A 25,886-nucleotide genomic window follows, 5' to 3' on the forward strand; every position below is an offset into this window, starting at 1 on the left:
TGTTGGTCTTGGTTTGTATGATAGTGTTGGTCTTGGTTTGTATGATAGTGTTGGTCTTGGTTTGTATGATGGTGTTGGTCTTGGTTTGTACAGTGCCTTGCGAAAGTATTCGGCCCCCTTGAACTTTGCGACCTTTTTCCACATTTCAGGCTTCAAACATAAAGATATAAAACTGTATTTTTTTGTGAAGAATCAACATCAAGTGGGACACAATCGTGAAGTGGAACGACATTTATTGGATATTTCAAACTTTTTTAACAAATCAAAAACTGAAAAATTGCAAAATTATTCAGCCCCCTTAAGTTAATACTTTGTAGCGCCACCTTTTGCTGCGATTACAGCTGTAAGTCGCTTGGGGTATGTCTCTATCAGTTTTTCACATCGAGAGACTGACATTTTTTCCCATTCCTCCTTGCAAAACAGCTCGAGCTCAGTGAGGTTGGATGGAGAGCATTTGTGAACAGCAGTTTTCAGTTCTTTCCACAGATTCTCGATTGGACTCAGGTCTGGACTTTGACTTGGCCATTCTAACACCTGGATATGTTTATTTTTGAACCATTCTATTGTAGATTTTGCTTTATGTTTCGGATCATTGTCTTGTTGGAAGACAAATCTCCGTCCCAGTCTCAGGTCTTTTGCAGACTCCATCAGGTTTTCTTCCAGAATGGTCCTGTATTTGGCTCCATCCATCTTCCCATCAATTTTAACCATCTTCCCTGTCCCTGCTGAAGAAAAGCAGGCCCAAACCATGATGCTGCCACCACCATGTTTGACAGTGGGGATGGTGTGTTCAGCTGTGTTGCTTTTACGCCAAACATAACGTTTTGCATTGTTGCCAAAAAGTTCAATTTTGGTTTCATCTGACCAGAGCACCTTCTTCCACATGTTTGGTGTGTCTCCCAGGTGGCTTGTGGCAAACTTTAAACAACACTTTTTATGGACATCTTTAAGAAATGGCTTTCTTCAGGCCACTCTTCCATAAAGGCCAGATTTGTGCAATATACGACTGATTGTTGTCCAATGGACAGAGTCTCCCACCTCAGCTGTAGATCTCTGCAGTTCATCCAGAGTGATCATGGGCCTCTTGGCTGCATCTCTGATCAGTCTTCTCCTTGTATGAGCTGAAAGTTTAGAGGGACGGCCAGGTCTTGGTAGATTTGCAGTGGTCTGATACTCCTTCCATTTCAATATTATCGCTTGCACAGTGCTCCTTGGGATGTTTAAAGCTTGGGAAACTTTTTGTATCCAAATCCGGCATTAAACTTCTTCACAACAGTATCTCGGACCTGCCTGGTGTGTTCCTTGTTCTTCATGATGCTCTCTGCATCTTTTAACGGACCTCTGAGACTATCACAGTGCAGGTGCATTTATACGGAGACTTGATTACACACAGGTGGATTGTATTTATCATCATTAGTCATTTAGGTCAACATTGGATCATTCAGAGATCCTCACTGAACTTCTGGAGAGAGTTTGCTGCACTGAAAGTAAAGGGGCTGAATAATTTTGCACGCCCAATTTTTCAGTTTTTGATTTGTTAAAAAAGTTTGAAATATCCAATAAATGTCGTTCCACTTCATGATTGTGTCCCACTTGTTGTTGATTCTTCACAAAAAAATACAGTTTTATATCTTTATGTTTGAAGCCTGAAATGTGGCAAAAGGTCGCAAAGTTCAAGGGGGCCGAATACTTTCGCAAGGCACTGTATGATAGTGTTGGTCTTGGTTTGTATGATAGTGTTGGTCTTGGTTTGTATGATAGTGTTGGTCTTGGTTTGTATGATAGTGTTGGTCTTGGTTTGTATGATAGTGTTGGTCTTGGTTTGTATGATAGTGTTGGTCTTGGTTTGTATGATAGTGTTGGTCTTGGTTTGTATGATAGTGTTGGTCTTGGTTTGTATGATAGTGTTGGTTTTGGTTTGTATGATAGTGTTGGTCTTGGTTTGTATGATAGTGTTGGTCTTGGTTTGTATGATAGTGTTATCAGTTTTAAAGAACCAGACATGTCTGACTAATTCTACTATGGAACTGTATGTGGAAACACTGACACTACGAAACTGGCTATTGTGTTTCAACACAATAAAAGCTGTGTATTGAAGACTGTTACTGGTATATATGACTTGGCTGCAGGGTATGGGCATGTGCCACTAGGGATCACTTCACATGCCACTGTACACCTTAAAAAGAGATCAAGAGGAGATATTCATCTATAGATGAAGGACACAACTCTGCAGCCACTCTCCAAGCAACTTTTTGCATTGACCAGTAGCAGTGCGTTCTTTCAGCATGCTGAAGAGGATGGAGAAGTCTGCAGAATCTATAGCGCTGAAGTAGGACCTGCAACTGCTTTGCTCAGCCTTTGAGTCGCTGGAATGAAATTAACTATGAACACGGTCTAATACAAATGAGTTAACAAAACATTCCCTTAACCCAGTGATCTACACATCACTCATACTGTATTTCCAGGTAGTTCAGTTACATTAGTCTGGATTATTATACATTATTTTAATGTAAAGATGACAAGCAGGAAAAGATGACAAACAGGAAGAGATGACACACAGGAAGAGATGAAAAAGAGGAAGAGATGACAAAGAGGAAGAGATGGGGAAGAGATGACAAAGAGGAAGAGATGACACACAGGAGGAGATGACAAACAGGAGGAGATGACAAACAGGAAGAGATGACAAAGAGGAAGAGATGACAAACAGGAAGAGATGAAAAAGAGGAAGAGATGACAAACAGGAGGAGATGACAAACAGGAAGAGATGACAAACAGGAAGAGATGACGAACAAGAGGAGATGACAAACAGGAAGAGATGACGAACAAGAGGAGATGACAATGAGTTGACAAACAGGAAGAGATGACAAACAGGAAGAGATGACAAACAGGAAGAGATGACAAACAGGAAGAGATGACAAACAGGAGGAGATGACAAACAGGAAGAGATGACAAACAGGAAGAGATGACAAACAGGAAGAGATGACAAAGAGGAAGAGATGACAAACAGACAGAGATGAAAAACAGGAAGAGATGACGAACAAGAGGAGATGACAAACAGGAAGAGATGAAGAACAAGAGGAGATGACAATGAGATGACAAACAGGAAGAGATGACAAACAGGAAGAGATGACAAACAGGATGATATTTACTTGTAATAGAGTAGCATGTTTAAGAGATAATCTGCAAAGTTCAGGTAGAGGTTGTCTTTCAGTAAATTGTACATACAGGTCAACTGTGGAGAAATGAGTCAATCATGTCCAAAATGTATTAGCTAAGTGATGTTCATAAGTGATGTCGAGACCATAACAGTCTCCTGAGAAAAGGTCAGGAGAGCTCTGGGGATCAGTATGGCCACGGCATCAGGTATGTTTACAACCAACGCGTTGGGGTTTTGATTGATGATGATTATCTAATAGGGAATGACAGTGGAAAGACAACTATTTTGTTATGACAAAGAATGTGTCCCTTCGTCATGTTGAGGAATTTAGGTGCAAATACAGTATCTTATATCAGTGTGACCCACAAAACTGTTACTGTAGCCAGTACAACATCCTCAGATCCACCTGGTACCTTGCTGATGTAGGCTTCCTGAACAATATGTTGGGCAGCCAGCATGTTGGTGACAAACAGAGCTCTGGGATGCTGTCAACAGCTCAGTGGCTGAGTTGTTCATTATCATTGCTGACAAAATGCCCCCAAGGACAGTGCCCAGTGAGATCAGGGAGGAGGCAGTGTTTTATCTGTCAATGAAATAGTAATCAGATCAGGCTCAATCAAGTGTGATTATAGGCTCATTTAAGTGTGATTGTCAATTACAAATATTTGTTATTTTATTAACCCATTGCGACACAGGGAGACGTTTTATATTTTCTTATCAAACAGACTTTGATCCATCCAAACAATGCAGTAGAACATCGGAGTCAAAATAGAAGGCTGAGACTATGATTCTATGAGTATAAAGGAGATGGCGCCCTCACCTGGAAGCCTCCGGTAGTGATGACTGCACTGGCCTGGCCCAGGTTCCAGGCACTCACAGAGCTGAGCGTTGACAGGGACGACACAAGCACTGAGGACGAGACCGAGGAGATCTGGGCGGTGGCCCGGCCAGTGCTGCTGTTCCCCATAGTTACCGTTAGACAACAGTGCAGTAGATTCATGCCGGGAAAACATTGTTATGTCTTGAGGCAAAGTAGGGTTGAGGACATATCATGAGCAGTGTCGACCAGTCATTCAGGGCTGTTTGGATCCCCATATTTTTAGCAAAGAAATTTACTTTGTTTTTGTTTTGGAGGGATGCCTGTTCTGTTTGTTATTTTGGCATTAATACATGTCACTTATCAATTTGAAAACAATGTAAAAAAAACATAAATACAAATTACTGAGTTAATAAAGCCTTTTTTGCTTTCTTGAGTAAGGCAGCTCCACAATGGAGGTGGTTCAGCCTAGCTCAGTGCTTTCTGTGGTGGTGGTTCAGCCTAGCTCAGTGCTTTCTGTGGTGGTGGGGCATATGGAGCGTAGGGTTTGGTAATGTTCTCTGGTTGCGCCGTGATTGGCTCAGTGTTCTATCACTCATTGGGACACCACGTCACTGCCAGATCTAAGGATGAGCTCGAAAATTCTAGCCCCTTGGGTGCTGCCATAGAGTTACATTAGAAGTGCCCGTCCAAGAAGTCTCAAGGTCATTGGCCACAGATAAAATGACGTCAAATCTACAGTAGCTTTGATTGGACTGATCATGTCAACGTCATACTTTCAAAATCTTAGCTAGCAGTCATCATCATAAATCAAATCAACAATCTACTGGCAAATCCTTTTCAATCCTTGTCATATGAAGAGAAATAATGAAGAGAAATTACAGATAAAACGTATTGGTGCTCATCGGCCATTTCACAAACATTACACAACAAGTTGGAAATTGCAAACTTAACAATGAGTGGTTTGGTGGCTAACTGCAGGCTTTACAAGCATTCATTAGTTTGCTATTCAGGGGAGAGGGTGTGTGGTCCCAATTCTGGGTTTAAGGTTATTTTTTCCAAGTTTAAAATGCTAAACATTCAACATTGGCCATGCTGTTAATCCTGCGTGATTTCTGCTCAAAACACCAGTTAACTCAGAAATGGTAAATCTGACTTCAGTGAGTTCAAGACAAATGGAAACCCATTTTGAACGGTCATCCAACTTGGAATTGTAAATCGGGACTTGAAGATCACTGATTCGACCATGATTTGACCTTCTTGTTTTTTTAGAGTTTCCAGTTGTCTTGAAAGAACCATAAATCAAGAGAATTCCAGACTTTGATGACAAAGTTTGATGACAAAATTTCCCTTGAAAGAATGCCGTGCCACCTTCCTGTTCAAGTGAGCACAGCACAACAAGGTGAGTCCAAAAATGGCCTGTACTCTGCTGCATACATGACGTAATATGCCAGGGAGATACGTATACTGTAGCTAAGAAAGCAGTACCAAGTGTATGTTGTGTAGTAAGCTGTTATTAGCCCATGTGCCTCATCCTAATAATTTGGTCTATTTTCACCTCTTAATTTCGCCTACTGTTTTGACTTGGTGGTGCACATGTAGCCTATAACCTGTTTTTAGAGAAATGTAATAATTTAATATTGTGAGAGCTATCATTGTCTGCTTATATGCTCCCTTTATTTATCCTACGGTTCTGACTTGGGGTACAGGGAGAACACTGTAAGAATGGCCCATGTTCTGAATTCTGTTGCTGTACATTTCAAAAGTGCTAAACAAAGTTACATTACCTACATCCGTCCTAGCTCTCTCATTAATGTATTAATTGAAATTACGGATTGTCTCTTATCCTCTTGTCTTCCATAGTTTGTACACCTCAATTGTCAGTAGAAGCCACATTTGTTTATGCATGTCAGCCGTATCAGCTATGTTTTTTTTTTAAAGGCAGTAAATGAGGCTGATTGAACTGTTTCGCTGCCAGACAAGGCTCCGCTGATAGCCAGGTGTAGCAGTGGTAAGGTGTTGAGACTACTGTTGGGACAGCTTTATGTAGGCCCTAACAGTTTGTGGGCACCGTTTGTCACCATTATAGTGCAACTCATGTATTGTTTAGTGTTGTGTCGTGGCTTTGCTGGCATGCATCCCCCCTCTGTTGTTTGGTTGCCCCACCAAGATGTACAATATAGAATGCCACTGATCATGAGAAACTCAGAACAATGACGCTCTCCTTGTTCCATTTCTAAACATGAACCTGAGGGTCCTCCGTTCCATTGCAGAATATCTTCAGATGGTCCAGGATATCCATACTGGCTGTCTTGCCCAGAGAGTCACAGGCCGTACTTGTGACCTCACACAAGACAGGAAGTCTGAAGGAAAACAAATTATCAAGACCAACTATTGTTAGTGTCTTTTCAGTTTGGTTCTAACCATTATCGACACGATGCTATTACTAGAGAGATTCTACTACAACAATAACTGCTGTTGTTTCTGCCAACTCCCCGGTCTTTAGTGATTGCAAGCATACCCATATAACATGATTCCGCCAACACTATGCCTGAAAATGTGGAGAGTGGTACTCAGTGATGTGTTGTGTTGGATTTGAAACAAACGTAACACTTTGTATTCAGGATAAAAATGTAATTGCTTTGCCACATTTTTTGCAGTATTAATTTAGTGCCTTGTTGCAAACAGGATGCATGTTTTTGGAATATATATCTGTACAGTCTTTCTTTTCACTGTCAATTAGGTTCATATTGTGGAGCAACTACAATGTTGCCATTCAACTCTGTAACTGTTTTAATGTCACCATTGGCCTCATGGTGAAATCCCTGAGTGGTTTCTTTCCTCTCCGGTAACTCAGTTAGGAAGGACGCCTGTATCTTTGAAGTGACTGGGTGTATTGATACACCATCCACAGTGTAATTAATAACTTCACCATGCTCAAAGGGATATTCAATGTCTGCTTTTTTTTACCCATCTACCAATAGGTGCCATTCTTTGCGAGACATTGGAAAAGCTCCCTGGTCTTTGTGGTTGAATCTGTGTTGGAAATACACTGCTCGGCTGAGGGACCTTACAGGTGGGGTACATAGATAAGGTAGTCATTCAAAAATCATGTTAAACACTATTATTACACACAAAATTAGTCAATGCAACTTAAACACATTTTTACTCCTGAACGTTTTTAGGCTTGCCATAACGAAGGAGGAGTACTTCACTCAAGACATTTCAGCTTTTAATTTATTGGTAAATATCTCAAAAAGCCTAATTCCACTGACATTATAGGCCAGTAACAAAAACAAAATCTCAGTTCGATCTATTTTAATCCCCAAAGACATGTAAAAAAGTCAATAGGGGTGTGAATACTTATTCAAGGAACTGTAAACTGTACTACTGACATCCTTATCTTAGCACTACTACAACTGTTGCTACCACTATAAAAGGATACTCACCGCAGAGGGTTGAAAGTGGGCGTTCAGTGTGTGTGTGTGTGTGTGTGTGTGTATCAGAAATCAAGGTAAGCCCCAGATGCAGACATGTCAATTTGACAATGGTTTAAATATTCCAACAGGGGCAGGCGATAGACAGGTCAAGGCAGGCAGGGGTCAGTAAACCAGAGTTGGGGCAAAGTTACAGGTCGGCAGGCAGGCTCAGGGGCAGGCAGAGTGGTCAGGCAGGCGGGCTCAGAATCAGGACAGGCAAGGGTCAAAACCAGGAGGGCGAGAAAAAAGGCGAGACTGGTACAAGCAGGAGCTGAGAACAGAAACGCTGGTTGAAACGCGGACAAACAGAGAACCCAGGTATAAATACACGGGGGATAATGGGCGACACTTGGAGTGGGGTGGAGACAAGCACAAGGACAGGTGAAACAGATCAGGTTGTGACAGTGTGATGTTAGGAGGTTACGTTAGTATAGCTGTGTTGATAAAGAACCGGTTCTCCAAGTAGATAATCTTCTAACCCAATGACACAGTTATTCATACACTGTCTTATTTACACTTCTAGTGTACGATTCCTGTATCATTCATAATAGGTCAACATTTATATTTACACCTAAATAGACATTACCAAACATAATTATTTTTCATGAGATGGCCATGAACAATGACGTTGCATAGTTTTGGAAAGGTCTGAGGCTCAACTTTCTGGTAAATAAAATAGTTTTCAATTGCTGAGGTGTACTCATTTGAAGTCAGCGCTGCTGAGAGAGTTGGAGGAGAGAGCAGACAGATAGGCTTTGTGAGACTGTAAGACATTACGGCGTTCACAGGGCGCTTTGAACACCAAAATGTCAGTCTGAACCGGTCCAGAACCGCTTAAAAGTCCCCCATTTTGGGGACTGAACATCTAAAAAAGGTTGTTTCAAGGGGAGTCGAGGTCCTCCAGAGAGAGAGAGAGTAGTTCAGAAACATGTCGGTGAAGGTCAGCTCTGGGTCTTTGGCACTTAGGTCCAAAGCCTTACAGAGAAACAGAAGAACGAGCATCTGTCAATGCACTTACGTCATCACATGCTGGCATCATTCGCAAATAAATGTTAGTCAACAACCTGCAATGGATAAAACACATCCTATGACAGATGAATCATCTCAGTGGAGGATTTACAGGAGATAATCATGTCCACAGGAATATGGCTGTGTGCTTAGTGGAGTGTTTTAGCCAGTGTCAAACCTTTGTGATAGGAACAAAGGCTATGCATGGTGTTTTATATAATCTAACGTGCAAAGAAAAGATTCAGGATTCTCTCAGTCAATTAATAAAAAGGGGGAGGGGGGGGGGGGTGAAAGGTGTTTTGTACTTCAGATGATCTCTGACGAGGCTCCTGGTGAGGTTAAACCAGGCAATCACCTCTGACCTATCGCCGCTGTTCAGAGCTAAAGACCAGACACGGGGGAAAGGTCAGCTGCTTCACAGCATCGGGGACATCCTCCTGAGGAGAGAAACGGGATGGGTTGGGCTGAAAATGCCCCATGTTCTCAACACTTTTCTGTTCATTTCAAAATTGGGCCGAAAAAGAAAATGTGTAAAATACTCATTACCAAGTACCTTCAAAAACAAGAATACAATTCAGGAAGTAGAATAGCTGCTTCCTAGTACATGTGTTGGAACCGTTGCCAACCACGTCAGGTTGACTGAGGATGTGACTCTGCGCCGAGGAGGTTGTGGAATTCAGGAGCTGCAATGCCAGGAGAATTACTGATTACCAATCGATCACTAAAGACACTTGAAGTTGTACTAAATCCAATGTTCTAAACTGGGTGGTTCAAGCCCTGAATGCTGATTGGCTGTGTTCTACCATTGGATACAAAGAAGAAGATTAAAAAGTCCTCATTACTTCAGGTTTGGCGTGCGTCTGACCTTTCGAGTTAAAAGCATTGACAGGTCGGGGGAATCCGAAGCCAAGGAACGTGGTTCTCAAAAATGAGTGGAAGCTTCCGTTTCCATAGCGTTGCAGTGGTGTTGGCTCTAAGACAAAAGGACTGTTCAAATGCATTTATTTTTTATTTTTATCACTATGGACCCGTGTGAAACACCTGAATTACTGTAGGTCCCTAGAAGCAGATAGAGGTACAGTTTCAGACTCCAATCCATACCATCCAGGAAGAGTAGAGGATTGCTGTATATTTCCCTCGGTCCCACTGCGCAAAAACGGGTTGAATAAATATTGATTCCATGTTACTTCAACCCCAAAAAATGCAATGTGAAGACATTGAATTAACATTGAAAATTGATTCGATTTGAAAAATTCCATCAACATAAGGGAATTATAACCTAAAATAACATGGTGCGTTTTATGTTATTGTTATTTTCAAGATGAATTCATGTTAGTTGACCACTCAACCAAATGTAAAATCAAAACTAGGCATTGAACTAACGTCTGTGCCCTGGGGGTGATTTCTCCAGTCAGTGTAGAGAGCAGTGTAATGACATTCTGAGTGTTACGCTAGTCAGTGTAATGACATTCTGAGTGTTACTCTAGTCAGTGTAATGACATTCTGAGTGTTACTCTAGTCAGTGTAATGACATTCTGAGTGTTACTCTAGTCAGTGTAATGACATTCTGAGTGTTACGCTAGTCAGTGTAATGACATTCTGAGTGTTACTCTAGTCAGTGTAATGAGATTCTGAGTGTTACGCTAGTCAGTGTAGAGAGCAGTGTAATGACATTCTTAGTGTTACTCTAGTCAGTGTAATGACATTCTGAGTGTTACTCTAGTCAGTGTAATGAGATTCTGAGTGTTACTCTAGTCAGTGTAGAGAGCAGTGTAATGACATTCTGAGTGTTACTCTAGTCAGTGTAATGACATTCTGAGTGTTACTCTAGTCAATGTAATGAGATTCTGAGTGTTACGCTAGTCAGTGTAGAGAGCAGTGTAATGACATTCTTAGTGTTACTCTAGTCAGTGTAATGACATTCTGAGTGTTACTCTAGTCAGTGTAATGAGATTCTGAGTGTTACTCTAGTCAGTGTAGAGAGCAGTGTAATGACATTCTTAGTGTTACTCTAGTCAGTGTAATGACATTCTGAGTGTTACTCTAGTCAGTGTAATGAGATTCTGAGTGTTACTCTAGTCAGTGTAGAGAGCAGTGTAATGACATTCTGAGTGTTACTCTAGTCAATGTAATGACATTCTGAGTGTTACTCTAGTCAGTGTAATGACATTCTGAGTGTTACTCTAGTCAGTGTAATTACATTCTGAGTGTTACTCTAGTCAGTGTAATGAGATTCTGAGTGTTACTCTAGTCAGTGTAATGAGATTCTGAGTGTTACTCTAGTCAGTGTAGAGAGCAGTGTAATGACATTCTGAGTGTTACTCTAGTCAGTGTAATGACATTCTGAGTGTTAGTCTAGTCGGTGTAATGACATTCTGAGTGTTACTCTAGTCAGTGTAATGAGATTCTGAGTGTTACTCTAGTCAGTGTAATGACATTCTGAGTGTTACTCTAGTCAGTGTAATGACATTCTGAGTGTTACTCTAGTTGGTGTAATGACATTCTGAGTGTTACTCTAGTCAGTGTAATGACATTCTGAGTGTTACTCTAGTCAGTGTAATGACATTCTGAGTGTTACTCTAGTCGGTGTAATGACATTCTGAGTGTTACTCTAGTCGGTGTAATGACATTCTGACAGTTTCCAGAGAAAAAAAACAGGAGACCCTAATGCAGAAATAACGAGCTTAGTGGCCTAGTTTCAAAAGGCAAAGGCTTGCTTGAGAGAGAGAGAGACAGAGCCAGACCATTTTACAATTGGCAACAACATATTGAATTGTGAGCACATTTGGACATAAAAATTAGCAATACTAAATAAAATATAGTAAACATTACTTTACTGATATCTGTCAAAACAATTTCAGGATTGTAGAAATACAATTAAAATCAGAAACGTCAATGCTGAAAGGCCAGTAGACAGATGTGTACCTGAATAGCAGGTCAGTGCATGTCAAAGAACAGTCCAAAGTTAGCCGGACCGATGGCTGCCATGTGCCCCTTTAATTAAATTGGGAGGGATTTTTTTGCGAGCTGAGCCAGCTAAGATAGGAATGAGGAGAATTGCTGCTTCAAAACCTGGAAATGAAAAACTATTTAAAAAGAGGTGTCTAACGTTACACCCTTCTTAAAGGACCTCACGACAGATTTCAGGTTATTTTACCACTTCAATTAAAAACAGCTGATGCTTAGCTCATTTAATGTAAAATCGAAAAATAGCTTCAGACTCAGAACTCTAATAAATAAAATAGTAACACTGACAACACCTTGTGACTTACTCCATTGAAATCACTCTTCAGGGTCACAAAGTCCAAATATGAAGCTTAGGTCTGGAATTGTTCAAAGTTGCTTCCAAGCCAATCCCTGTCATCGTAGTCTACACACAGGAGAATACTTGGGGGAACGGGACCAAATCTGGTGACAATCTACCTATTTGTTATTTATAGCTTTAGTTATTCCATCAGTCCAATAGATGGCGATGACACTCTGTTATGGTGGTAATAGGGAAGCAACAAGTTAAATAATACATGCAACATCTGGGTCACGTTCAGTAGCCAAACGTTGCAGATGGAAATGCCATGAAAAGAACCAATGTGATTCCTTATTCTACATGTCAGAGATGAGCGTGGCCTAACACATATTTATATCTGAACGTTCCAAAAAAGTGTGTGTTGCTGAACGCCCCCCCCCCCCCCCCTCCTCCTACCTGCATGCAAAGGGAATATGAAAGGTGTGTCATAATTGCTAAATTGTTTTGAACTTTCATCCAACTCGGAATTCCAATGTGGCATTTTACATTTTAAAAAAAAATGAGTTCCCAGTTGTCTTGGAAGCACCAATAGAACTGGTCCCAGATGAGTGTTCCATTCCACAAATCCATTCTGGTGTTGGGCCTCTTATGACATCAGTTCTATGACATCAACCAAGGTCAAGAATGTACCAGAGCTGCCTAGCTAGCAAGCCAGCTGCTACACTCAGATTCTCCTGATTTACTGTACACTGTGGGAACTCTGTCACGGCACAGGTAAGTAAAACCTTCCAATATTAATAGGAAATGCCGTCACATGTATAATACCAACTCGTGAGGGTTTAATAGTGTGCAGCAGTTTTTTGGGGGGTTATTTTTGTCTGAGGTAAAACGGGGGAAATATGTTTATCAAATCAAAGTTTATTTGTCACGTCCGCCGAGTACAACAGGTGTAGTAGACCTTACAGTGAAATGCTTACTTACAGGCTCTAACCAATCGTGCAAAAAAGGTATTAGGTGAACAATAGGTATGTAAACAAATAAAACAACAGTAAAAAGACAGGCTACATACAGTAGCGAGGCAACATACGGACTCCGGTTAGTCAGGCTGATTGAGGTAGTATGTACATGTAGATACGGTTTAAAGTGACTGCGCATATATGATGAACAGAGAGTAGCAGTAGCGTAAAAGAGGGGTTGGTGGGTGGTGGGACACAATGCAGATAGCCCGGTTAGCCACTGTGCGGGAGCACTGCTTGGTCGGCCCAATTGAGGTAGTATGAACGTGAATGTATAGTTAAAGTGACTATGCACATATGATAAACAGAGAGTAGCAGCAGCGTAAAAAGAGTGGTTGGGGGGGCACACAATGTAAATAGTCAGGGTAGCCATTTGGTTACCTGTTCAGGAGTCTTATGGCTTTGGGGTAAAAGCTTAAAAGGCCCAATGCAGCCATTTTTTTTTTTATCTCAATATCATTTCTGGGTAACAACTAGCTAAATACCTGACAGTTTCTTTACCATTTTAATTGAAAACAAACAAAAATAGCTTCTTAGCAAAAGCAATTATCAAGCAAGATTTTTGCTTGGACTATCTGGACTAACTAGCTGTCATTGTCACCTAGCTGTCATTGGGGCAGGGAGGTTTGGAACTCTTTCTTATTGGTCTATTATCCAATTTACCGCCTGCTGATGTCACCAGGAAGGCCAAAACTCGATCCCAGCAAAACAGGCTGACATTTCTAGCAGTCTTTTCAAACAGCTCTTATACATTTTCACAGTATTATTCCAACCCCGGTGTGGAAATGCATATAAAACACAGGAAACCACGGTTTTGACTGCACTGAACCTTTAAAAAATGTTATGCTAGCTAGTTAGCGTCTGTCAAAAAAATGTTATGCTAGCTAGTTAGCGTCTGTCAACAAATGTTATGCTAGCTAGTTAGCGTCTGTCAAAAAAATGTTATGCTAGCTAGTTAGCGTCTGTCAAAAAAAATGTTATCAAAAAAATAGAATAAAATAGACTTTGGTGTTTTTAGTAAATCTATATGTATTTTGATGGGGTGGCAGTGGTTAGAGCGTTGGACTAGCAACGAGAAGGTTGCAAGTTCAAGCCCCCGAGCTGACAAGGTACAAATCTGTCGTTCTGCCCCTGAACAAGCAGTTAACCCACTGTTCCTAGGCCGTCATTGAAAATAAGAATTTGTTCTTAACTGATTTGCCTAGTTAAATAAAGGTATAAAATAAAGCACAGAGTTATTTTGTATTTCTGTGTTAGTTAAAACTGTGCTCAGGAGTTGTTAAAATTGCTGCCACCTCTGTGTCTGCTTCAAATTGACTTTAGTGCAGCCGAAAGCTAATTGCATTTTTAAAAATAAGTGTAACAATAAGGCCAGGAAACACACTGAAACAAACAGATAGCACCCACAGACATAGTATTTTGAGTTTGAGGAGTTATTGTGTTACCTAACTTCAATGGATTGGCCTGTCAAAAATCCAAGGTGAACATGAAGGTTTGCTTGGACTACTTCAGTGACAGTTGATGGACCACGTTACCCTTGATGCTGTGTGACAAAACAGTTTTTTTAAAAGACAAGACCACATACTAACAGCAATTGTGTAGAATAGACATCTAGAATATACAGCATTTGGCAGTTACAGTTGAAGTTGGAAGTTTACATACACCTTAGAAAAATACATTTAAACTCAGTTTTTCAGAATTCCTGACATTTAATCATTGTAAAAAATCCCTGTTTTAGTTCAGTTAGGATCACCACTTAATTTTAAGAATGTGAAATGTCAGAATAATAGTAGAGAGATTTATTTCAGCTTTTATTTCATTCATCACATTCCCAGTGTGTCAGAAGTTTAAATACACTCAATTAGTATTTGGTAGCATTGCCTTTAATTTTTTTTTTTTTTACCTTGGGTCAAACATTTCAGGTATCCTTCCACAAGCTTCCCACAATAAGTTGGGTGAATTTTGGCCTCCTGACGTAACTCAGGTTTGTAGGCCTCCTTGCTCGCACATGCTTTCTTCAGTTCTGTCCACAAATCTTCTATGGGATTGAGGTCAAGGCTTTGTGATGGCCACTCCAATACCTTGACTTTGTTGTCCTTAAGCCATTTTGCCACAACTTTGGATGTATGCTTGGGGTCGTGGTCTATTTGGAGTACCCATTTGCGACCAAGCTTTAACTTCCTGACTGATGTCTTGAGATGTTGCTTCACTATATCCACAATTTGCCTGCCTCATGATGCCATTTAAGTGCACCAGCCCCTCCATGCAGCAAAGCACCCCCACAACATGATGCTGCCACCCCCGTGCTTCACGGTTGGGATGGTGTTCTTCGGCTTGCAAGCCTCCCTATTTCCTCCAAACATAACAAATGGTCATTATGGCCAAACAGTTCTATTTTTGTCTCATCAGACCAGAGGACATTTCTCCAAAAAGTGTGATCTTTGTCCCCATGTGCAGTTGCAAACCGTAGTCTGGCTTTTTTAATGGCGGATTTGGAGCAGTGGCTTCTTCCTTGCTGAGCGGCCTTTCAGGTTATGTCGATATAGGACTTGTTTTACTGTGGATATAGATACTTTTGTACCTGTTTCCTCCAGCATGTTCCCAAGGTCCTTTGCTGTTGTTCTGGGATTGATGTGCACTTTTTACATCAAAGTACATTCATCTCTAAGAGACAAAACTTGTCTCCTTTCTGAGCGGTATGACAGCTGTGTGGTCCCATGGTGTTTATACTTGCGTACTATTGTTTGTACAGATGAATGTGGTACTTTCAGGCATTTGGAAATTGCTCCCAAGGATGAACCCAACTTTTTTTTCTGAGGTCTTGGCTGATTTCTTTTGATTGTCCCATAATGTCAAGCAAAGAGGCACTGAGTTTGAAGGTAGGCCTTGAAATACATCCACAGATACACCTCCAATTGACTCAAATTATGTCAATTTTTCTATCAGAAGCTTCTAAAGCCATAACATAATTTTCAGGAATTTCCCAAGCTGTTTAAAGGCACAGTCAACTTAGTGTTTGTAAACTTCTAACCCACTGGAATTGTGATACAGTGAATTATAAGTGAAATAATATGTCTGTAAACAATTGTTGGGAAAATGACTTGTGTCATGCACAAAGTAGATGTCCTAACCGACTTGCCCAAACTATAGTTTGTTAACAAGAAATGTTTTGAGTGGTTGAAAAATGAATTTTAATGACTCCAACCTGGGTGTAGTTCAACTTTTGACTTCAACTGTATATGCCAAATCATATTCAATAATCATTAGTCCCTTTAAACAGAGCTGAAACTCACATTGCACTATTTTTTATTTTAGCAGGGAGTCACATTGAGATTAAAAATCTATTTTACAAGAGAGCCCTGTATACATTACAATAAAAACAGAATAATAAATACACACATGTATTTGTATAAAACAATAGAATTCAGCAAACAAAATAAACATATTTAATAAAACCAATCATATTCAACTACATAGAGGATCTCAAATCAATAATGTAAACTGGCACCAGCACAACTAGCTGCAGTGAACTCTGCAGATTGTTCCACAAATTAGGGGCAAAAAAAAAAAAAAAAACTCAAGATTTTCCCAAATCTGTGGAGACTGAAGGTATCTCTAGTGTTGCCCATTCCCGAGGACGGGTTTGGTAACTTATGATTCTTAACTTAATTAAGGAAGTTACATATGAAGGGAGTTTCTGTAAGATTGCTTTGTAAATAAATGAGAGAGTGCAGCTCTTCTTACAGAGGTCCATCCTGAAATTTTTACACAGACAAAGATTTGTCCTAAAATTGCCCCCTGTGATAAAACGTATTGCAGAATGGTAGACTGTGCCCAAGGGTTTCAAATCAAATCAAATTTTATTTTTAAAACAGATGTTGTGCCACATGTATGTAAACAATGTCACCAAAATCCAATACAGGGAGAAGCGTTGTTTGAACAATCTTTCTCCTATTTTCAATACTGAGGCATAATTTATTTCGATATAATAAATTAAAAAAAATATCTTAGCTTATTAGTCAGATTCTCTATATGCTATTTCCAGACACCCAGGTACTTATATTGAGAAACAAGCTCAATTTGGGCTCCATTATTAGCGCACATGAACAGGTCCTCAGAGTCAACATTTTGTGACCTAGATAACAGCATGAGCTTGGTTTTACTTGTATTTAACACTAATTTAAGATCTGTAAGTGATTTCATGATGAAGTTCACGAATAGCCTGCTGCACTGGGTTGGCACAGGAATACTAAACTGTCATCTGCATATATATGAATGTTACAACAGTGTTTCCTATGTCATTAATATACAAGGTGAACAATAATGGAACCAAAATAGAACCCTGAAGAACACCTTTTTGAATATCAAGAAATTCAGATTCAACCCCATCTGTCGAGTTATGTTGCTAAGATAATTCTGAAAAAAAAAAAAAACTGTATATCCCAGGCCTATTCTTGATAACAGAATGATCAACCCTTTGACAGGTCAATGAACATGGCAGCACAGTTCTTTTTAGCATCCAAGGCATTGACAAGATCATTAACAACTAGCGTGATTGCTGTGGTAGTAGTACGCCCAGGCCTAAACCCCGATTGGTTTATATTGAAAATACAGTTATCAGGTAAAAAGAAGCAAAGTTGTACCTTAACCAAGGATTCAAGAATCTACTGTGAACAATGTAGTATTAAAATGGGCCGATAGTTGTCAAGATCATTTGTATGCCCACCCTTATAGAGGGTGGCTCATATCCGGATTTCCATGTTTTTGGAATACTTCTTGAAAACAATGTTAAATTAAAAAATGTGAGCTACTGAGCTACACACTTAGGCCAGGATCCAAATGATCAGCCCCTGTGGATTTGTTTTGGTGTAATGTTAGCAAAACATCCAGGACTACTTTGTCAGTGAATTTCCAAAAATAAAACTCCTGACCAGCATTTTCAGTATCATTCAACAGATTTTCAACATCAACATCCAAACTACTCTTTTTTTAAGAGCTGTCTTTGAAATGCATTCAAATATGTAGCCCGCAGAGATAAAATTGTGATTTAATGCATGAATGATATCAATTGTCAGTAATAGGGCCAGAATCTAAATGAATCTATTGGGGGAAGAGAAGAGGAGACAACTCTTCATTGATGTAACAGCTTTCCAAAATGTAGCACCCTGTACATTCAGATAATAATCTGATTTGGGACAATGGTCACCGGTCACTAATATCCAAAGCAAACACTCCACTCCTAGCATATTACTCGAGAGTATTTGTAAATATGAGGGCAATCAACGTTAATGTTGTAGGGTCCTTTAAGTTTGCAAGAGTTGCATTTGACAGGTTCGTGGGGTCCAGTATCAGCTCAGCATTCTGGTTTGGCGAGAGGGAGTCTAGAACTGCCACCTGGGGAGGAGAAGACAGAACACGAATGCATTCTGCCTTATCCAGCCAAATCTCCACGTAAGCAGCATCAAATGACAAGAATCCAATGGTGCACTTTCAAAAAAAAGACTAGCAAACCAATTGTTTTACCTCTGAGATGTTTAAAAAGTCTTTGAGATCAGAATAGGTTGTGTAGTTGGATTATGGACCCAGGTTGATTATAAGCTAGTCAGCCACATTGCACATTTCCTGCTTGTAACGGCATTCCTCCTCTTCTGAGGAGGATCGGAGGACCAATGCGCAGGGTGGTAAGTGTCCATAACGTTTATTTAAAGACATAAACTGAACACTACAAAACAATAAACGTGAAACCGAAACAGTACCGTGTAGCAACAAACACACACACGGAAAACAAACACCCACAAACCAAAAGTGAAACCCAGGCTACCTAAGTATGATTCTCAATCAGAGACAACTAACGACATCTGCCTCTGATTGAGAACCATACTAGGCTGAACTCAAAACCCCAACATAGAAAAACAAACATAGACTGCCCACCTTAACTCACGCCCTGACCATACTAAATAAAGACAAAACAAAGGAAATAAAGGTCAGAACGTGACAGTACCTCCCCCCCAAAGGTGCGGACTCCGGCCGCAAAACCTGAACCTATAGGGGAGGGTCTGTGTGGGCGTCTGTCCGCAGTGGCGGCTCTGGACCCCACTTCACCACACTTTTTCTCCGCCTCATTGTCCGCCTCCGTGGCCTCTTACGAGCGGCAACCCTCACCGCCGACCTCGGACTGGGGACCCTAGAAATGGGTCCCGAATGGACGTGAGACTCCGGCAGTGCCGGACAGGCGGGGGCCTCCGGCTCTGGCGGCTCCTGGCTGGCTGACGGCTCTGGCGGCCCACCTCAACTCACGCCCTGACCATACTAAATAAAGACAAAACAAAGGAAATAAAGGTCAGAACGTGACACTGCTGGCAAACTAAAAGACATGAATGGTGATTTAGATTTTTTTTAAATATGGAGTAGCATACATGGATTTCTTTAGACAAGGAAGCAACATGTCGACTGTCCGCTACAACAGAAGACAGACAACGTGAACAGATATCACCAGGTATTTCAGCAGGGCTCCTGTGATTCCTTGTCTTCTACACAGAAGTTCTATGGGAATGCTCTGTGCATTCCTCTTACACTGTAAATGGGTAAAAAATATATATATGTATACTTGACATTTGCAATAATCCATGGCTCATTTTAATAGGAAGTTGCCCCTACTCACACAACCTGGACTAGATGTAAAATAGTGAATGAAAATCCGGGACACTCAAAGTAGTATGTTACATTTGGTGTGGCTACATAAAACAGAAAGTTACTTAAAAGGCAAAAAACTAAAGTATGGTGGTTGGTGCGGGTGGATGAACGCTAAAATGTCTTACTCACGTCGGCCACGGTGAACGAGAGCACACAGTCCTTGGGAGCGGGCTGCGTCGGTGCCACTGTGTTATCCTCAAAGCGAGCGAAGCAGTTTAGCTTGTCCTGGGACAAGATGGTGTCCGAGACGCGCCTGGTTTTCCCTTTGCAATCTGTGATTGGGCTCTTGAGTGGCGCAGTGGTATAAGGCACTGCATTAGCGTCACTACAGACCCTGGTTCGATTCCAGGCTGTATCACAACCGGCCATGATTGGGAGTCCCATAGGGCGGTGCACAATTAGCCCAGCGTCATCCGGGTTTGGCCGGTGTAGGCTGTCATTGTAAATGAGAAATTGTCTTTAACTGACTTGCCTAGTTAAGTAAAAAATCATCTGTAGAACCTGACACATACGTCTCGTGTCTGAGCCGTTGAAATGTGACTCCACTTTGTTTCTCTACTCTTTGCAATTGCAATTCGTAACATGTCATACGAAATGGATGATGGGACATCTACAAGTGAATTACATACCATACGAAAAGTAACATGTCTTCAAACCATGTAAGTAAGGATTTCCAACTGTGGGAATTGAAGGCTGATGGTAAACGTCCAATTCATCACATTGTTAATGACTGAATGGATGTCAGGAATCTGTTTAAACACCAGAGGTCATCAGCACAACTCATCATGGCTTTGCCACTGATAAATTAAAGTACAAGATTGATAGGTTGCTCATTTGGTGTCTTTCACTTTCCACCAAGGAAGACACAGGGGAGACACAGGGGATTGCTATTTGTCAAGTTGAAAGCATGCAGTCACCCCCCCCCCCCCCCCCCACCCCCCTCTCCCCTTCCTCCAAAATGCATTAGCTCTTCCTTTGCGTTCAGTTGCGTCAGAAACTCACCAATATTTTTTGAAAGACTCCTTTCTCCATCCGCTCAAAACAGAATGTTCAGGTCATCTTGTGTCATTCAATGTTCCAGAGTTCAATGTCATCTCTGTCATTCAATGTTATCTGTGTCATTCAATGTTCCAGAGTTCAATGTAATCTGTGTCATTCAATGTTCCAGAGTTCAATGTCATCTGTGTCATTCAATGTTCCAGAGTTCAATGTCATCTGTGTCATTCAATGTTATCTGTGTCATTCAATGTTCCAGAGTTCAATGTCATCTGTGTCATTCAATGTTCCAGAGTTCAATGTCATCTGTGCCATTTTGGTTGAGGTTAGCAGCGACAATGATTCCTTCTACAAATAAAACTGGAAAGAAAAAATAAAGTGGCGCATGTCAGTGAGTTGCACAGCAATGTTATTGAGGGGATAACCATCCAGACAAAACACTTAGGCCACTTACGCTGGAGAAGCCGGGATTGAGGTCGTGTAACTCATGCAGTTCTGCAAAAACAGAAAAGATGCCAAAGTTCCTCAGGAGCCAGTCAGTGCTTCCACTGGTGTTCGAGACAGATGGGATCTGAAACTAAATCATTTAAATCCCCCTAAGCAGATGACTTGAGTGGATTGGCCCAGAGAAGTGTGGATGTTTCTGCTTTCCAGAATCATTTATTACCCAATGAGTCATTTCTCTAAAGGAACGGATGAAATGAGTGAATATCACTCTGTTGTTCTGTCCATGGAGGCTGACTGGTTGCTTAGAGCATCAACACGGAGACAGAGAACAGAGCCTATGTTACCTTAACTTCTTATTCAATTGTAGGCATATCACCCATTGCATTGAAGATGGCACTGGGTATCATGGCATTACATGCACAATTGGGTAGGTCTGACAACTGAACTTCTTGGATCTGAGACAGAATGGATATTCCCGAATGGAGATTCCAAGAATGGTTGTAGCTTCTTCTGGATCCACTTGTCAACAAAACCAGCGTCGTTCCGCTGTGCCTTTTATGAAGTTGTTGATTTTGAGCTGTCCGATGGCATCAAGGACATGTGTTCTAGCTGGACTGCTGATGTTGGGCTTCTGGAAAGGTAGAAACAGTTCCCATTGACAAAGTCTACACATTGCCAACACTTTGTTCTGACTCTGGGATTAAACATACCATGCTGGAGTAATCCAGAAGAGCCTTATACAGAACAGAAGCTTCCACATCTCTGTTGAGATATTATTTTTTGCTTTCCAATTGGCATTTCTGTGACTGTGACATCAACACGAGAAACAACAAATAAGAGGAGAGAAATGTGACCGTTGCTACAGACAACACTCCCTGATGCATTTAATAAAAAGCTTATTACTAAGGAACGGGCATATTCAGAGAAGTTAAAATTGTAAAGGGATTCAGAGGAATCGCCAGACAACAGGTGTTGCTCCCAGTTGTGAGCTGTAGGAAATGGTCATGAAAAATACATGTTCACAAATGATAACTCAGTGAGTCGCAATTTCTCACACCATGCACATTAATCAAGGAAGTACTGAACCCACCTGCTGATTCCAGCACAAAGTTGTTCCTCTAAAAAAAAAGAAAAGAGAACTACAAAAAACAAAACAATAGTTCTTTAGACACAAAACAAATTTCCAATCTGAAGGAAGATAATCTAAATGTCCCAGGTAGCATCTTTGTACAGATATCTGAACAACGCAGATATCTGATGTATGGGCCCTTCCATGTAAACAAGTGTCTAATTTGAATAAGATCCCATTCAGGGAGTACTTTACCACAACAAAAGGTGGAGGCCTTGAGCAACCTTTGAGAACGATAGTTGAAATAAGGACATTCTAATAACAGGAAGACTTCTGAGAAAACAACATTTAAAACAAAAAACGACTGACCGTTTTAGTGACACCCCAGTGTAGCTCCATCGTTGGGCTACTGGAATTATTAGCAGTTGGTTGTGTTCAGTTTTTAAAAATCAGCTGCCTAATGGAGCAACCGCAGAGCAAGCTCAACTTGCCTGATGCCACAATTGCCATATATTGTCAACCTTTCACCAGAAATATCAGTTTCAGGCTTAATGTAGCTCTCAAGAACCCAAGTGGGCTATAACCAGTTCACAGCCTGCGGGGTTCTCAGCTGGTAGGCCTACTAATCACAGCTGGCTCCCTCGTGAATAGAATCCTGACACTCTGTTTAATCCCATCCCACTGACTAAAATGCAAATACGTCTCACTTCCAATAGGCCTACAGTTTTGGAAACATTTGGGATTTAACACTCATATAAGCAAGAACAAAATTTGTCTAGTACAACATATATACTTACTGTGTTGCAGTTTAGCAAAGTTACACCCGGACATTTTCACACGTAGCCTCAGGTACGAGATGTCCTCTCACCTTGTCATATAGCGCAATGTGTTTTATGAATGAACATTTCCTCTGCATGCTGGGGCTGGGCACAGCCTAGCATCACAATGTTCAAAACCATACACAAGAAAACTTCATCCTAGCATATAGCCCAGGCGTGTCAAACTCATTCCATGGAGGGCCTAATGCCTGTGGGTTATGGTTTTTCCATTCAATTAAGACCTAGACAACAAGGTGAAGGGAGTTATTTACTAATTAATGACCTTATTTCATCAAGCAAGTACAAGGGAGGAGCCAAAAATCCACAGACACTTGGCCCTCGGTGGAATGAGTTTGACGTGATTTAGCTGTCTTGAGTTTTGGCATGTCGTGAAGAAGGAAGCCTGTTTCTCTGAAAATGCTGATGAAACATAATGAATACAAACACAGAATACGAAGATAAAGAAATTCCTATTGACAAAAAAAATAAAAAAGCCAGAATAGATATAGAGATCGTCACTAACGCTAATTTGTCTAGAATTTGATATGATAGTTACGTACTGTACTGTACAGTAGAGCATTGTTATGTGGTACACTACTTAACAGTTTGCAAATGTAGAATATTTACACATAAACTCACAATGGAAAAGATGAATTAGCAACATGATTAACGGGTATAACAATATGTAGATAAAAGATTCCTTCGAATAAAGGGTTACCATCATTTGTGTATGTACATGAAAAATAACCTCAATCCCCTAGTGTACAACTCTAGTGTGGTGCTAGTTACTGGCCTATTGGTTATTGGTACATACGTTGTGTTATTCAAGATATTTTATCATGATTACAATTATTTTTAGAAAGTGTTTGCGAATTTGAACAAAGCAATAATGCCCACAAAAACTCCCCAAAAGCCATTACAATACACAACCGGCCTACACACTTGCTTCAACCTACATATTTCACTGAAATTAGTTTTTTCCACAAACAAATATATATGTATATAGTTTTGTTGTAGTCAAATCGTTTGACTGACACTGAAAAACTTATTTAATTAGTGTTTTATTTGTTTATTTTTTATTAGACACTAACAGTTCATTCAACTTTCAAGCTAAATGTAAAAAGTGTACCAAGTTACAGGGTCTGACTTGTGGTGGTGTCCAACTTAACTTGGGGTGGAAGACACCTGGCTGTGTCACGCATGGGTAGCAGGGTAGTGGTTAGAGTGTAGAGGTGGCAGGTACCCTAGTGGTTAGAGTGTAGAGGTGGCAGGGTAGCCTAGTGGTTAGAGCGTTGGACTAGAAACCGGAAGGTTGCAAGTTCAAACCCCCGAGCTGACAAGGTACAAATCTGTCGTTCTGCCCCTGAACAGGCAGTTAACCCAGGCCGTCATTGAAAATAAGTGACTTGACTTAACTGACTTGCCTAGTTAAATAAAGGTAAAAATGGCGTCAGGTTACACCGTTTCCTCCTGTTAATAACTGCTTTGCATTTGATCATAATGATATATGTGCTCTGTAATGACATGTTTTTCAGTGATTGGGGCTTAAGGGATAGACCAGACGCTGGCATGATCCTCAAACAACTGCACATCAATGGTCAACTTGGATCATGGTCAACTTGCGGCCAGCTGGAAGTCCTTCCAAATCCTTCTATAAAATACCACATTTTCACACAAAAAAAAAGTGTTTCTATTTTATTTTAGCTAGATATGTATTCCATCAGAACAGCTCATACAAATGATTCAATCCCTTGTTGTGTCAGAAGAAGAATTTACGCTAGTAATGTAGGCCAGCAGTCTACGAACTGCCCTGGTTACCCCAGATGAAGTATCAGACTCATCGTAACTCTACAAACTGCCCTGGTTACCCCAGATAAAATATCAGACTCATCGTAACTCTACAAACTGCCCTGGTTACCCCAGATGAAGTATCAGACTCATTGTAACTCTACAAACTGCCCTGGTTACCCCAGATAAAATATCAGACTCATCGTAACTCTACAAACTGCCCTAGTTACCCCAGATGAAGTATCAGACTCATCGTAACACTACAAACTGCCCTGGTTACCCCAGATGAAGTATCAGACTCATTGTAACTCTACAAACTGCCCTGGTTACCCCAGATAAAATATCAGACTCATCGTAACTCTACAAACTGCCCTAGTTACCCCAGATGAAGTATCAGACTCATCGTAACACTACAAACTGCCCTGGTTACCCCAGATGAAGTATCAGACTCATCGTAACTCTACAAACTGCCCTGGTTACCCCAGATAAAGCATCAGGCTCATCGTAACTCTACAAACTGCCCTAGTTACCCCAGATAAAGCATCAGGCTCATCGTAAACTCTACAAACTGCCCTGGTTACCCCAGATAAAGTATCAGACGCATTGTAACTCTACAAACTGCCCTGGTTACCCCAGATGAAGTATCAGACTCATCGTAGCTCTACAAACTGCCCTGGTTACCCCAGATAAAGTATCAGACTCATCGTAACTCTACAAACTGCCCTAGTTACCCCAGATAAAGCATCAGGCTCATCGTAACTCTACAAACTGCCCTGGTTACCCCAGATAAAGTATCAGTTGGAAATCTCCTTCCTTAAACTCATCACCAAGCTGGTTTTGCATCAATGTTAGTCACCCATGAATAGCATATTGTTGCATACAAGTGTTTCAGAGGTGAGTCATGAACATTAGTGTGAACGTGATCAGATGCATCAGGCCCACAGGGTCCACAGAGTCATATGTCCCCTCACATTTGTCCTGTTAAAAAAAAAAAGTATATATGTTGTTGTTGTTTCTCTGTAATAATACTAGCCACCTAGCAATTTTAGCTAGCCCAGATATGCTACCAGGAGGCAATTTCAGGCTATCAATCAAGTTAGAGTAGCTAGCTTGTCTAACTATTTTGCCTGCTGGCAATGTTGGTAGACTTTAGAAAAGCAAACAATTCCTGAATAAGACTCCCCATTCCCCTCAGATTTTTGGTGTGCATGAGTGGTATGGGTCTTTCTCTCTGGTCTCTCTCTCTGGTCTCTCTCTCTCTGGTCTCTCTCTCTCTGGTCTCTCTCTCTCTGGTCTCTCTCTCTGGTCTCTCTCTCTCTCTGGTCTCTCTCTCTGGTCTCTCTCTCTCTGGTCT

The 25,886-nt window shown here is 40.9% G+C and overlaps 1 protein-coding gene across 1 annotated transcript in view; it reads right to left on the reverse strand.

Moving 5' to 3' along the window:
• Window positions 1-6,210: 6,210 nt before the first annotated feature.
• Window positions 6,211-25,886, reverse strand: part of tpo (thyroid peroxidase) — a 44,025-nt gene continuing 24,349 nt past the window's right edge. The window contains exons 12-16 of the mRNA XM_090219337.1: window positions 20,865-20,905; window positions 19,544-19,699; window positions 9,066-9,144; window positions 8,767-8,842; window positions 6,211-6,337 (exon numbers count right to left, since the gene is read on the reverse strand). Coding sequence (XP_090075463.1) covers window positions 6,211-6,337; window positions 8,767-8,842; window positions 9,066-9,144; window positions 19,544-19,699; window positions 20,865-20,905 — 479 coding nt within the window. The remainder of the gene's footprint in view (window positions 6,338-8,766; window positions 8,843-9,065; window positions 9,145-19,543; window positions 19,700-20,864; window positions 20,906-25,886) is intronic.

The sequence above is a fragment of the Oncorhynchus mykiss genome, chromosome 25 (assembly GCF_057628025.1).
Source record: "Oncorhynchus mykiss isolate SJ-2025 chromosome 25, ASM5762802v1, whole genome shotgun sequence".
Lineage (NCBI taxonomy): Eukaryota > Metazoa > Chordata > Actinopteri > Salmoniformes > Salmonidae > Oncorhynchus > Oncorhynchus mykiss.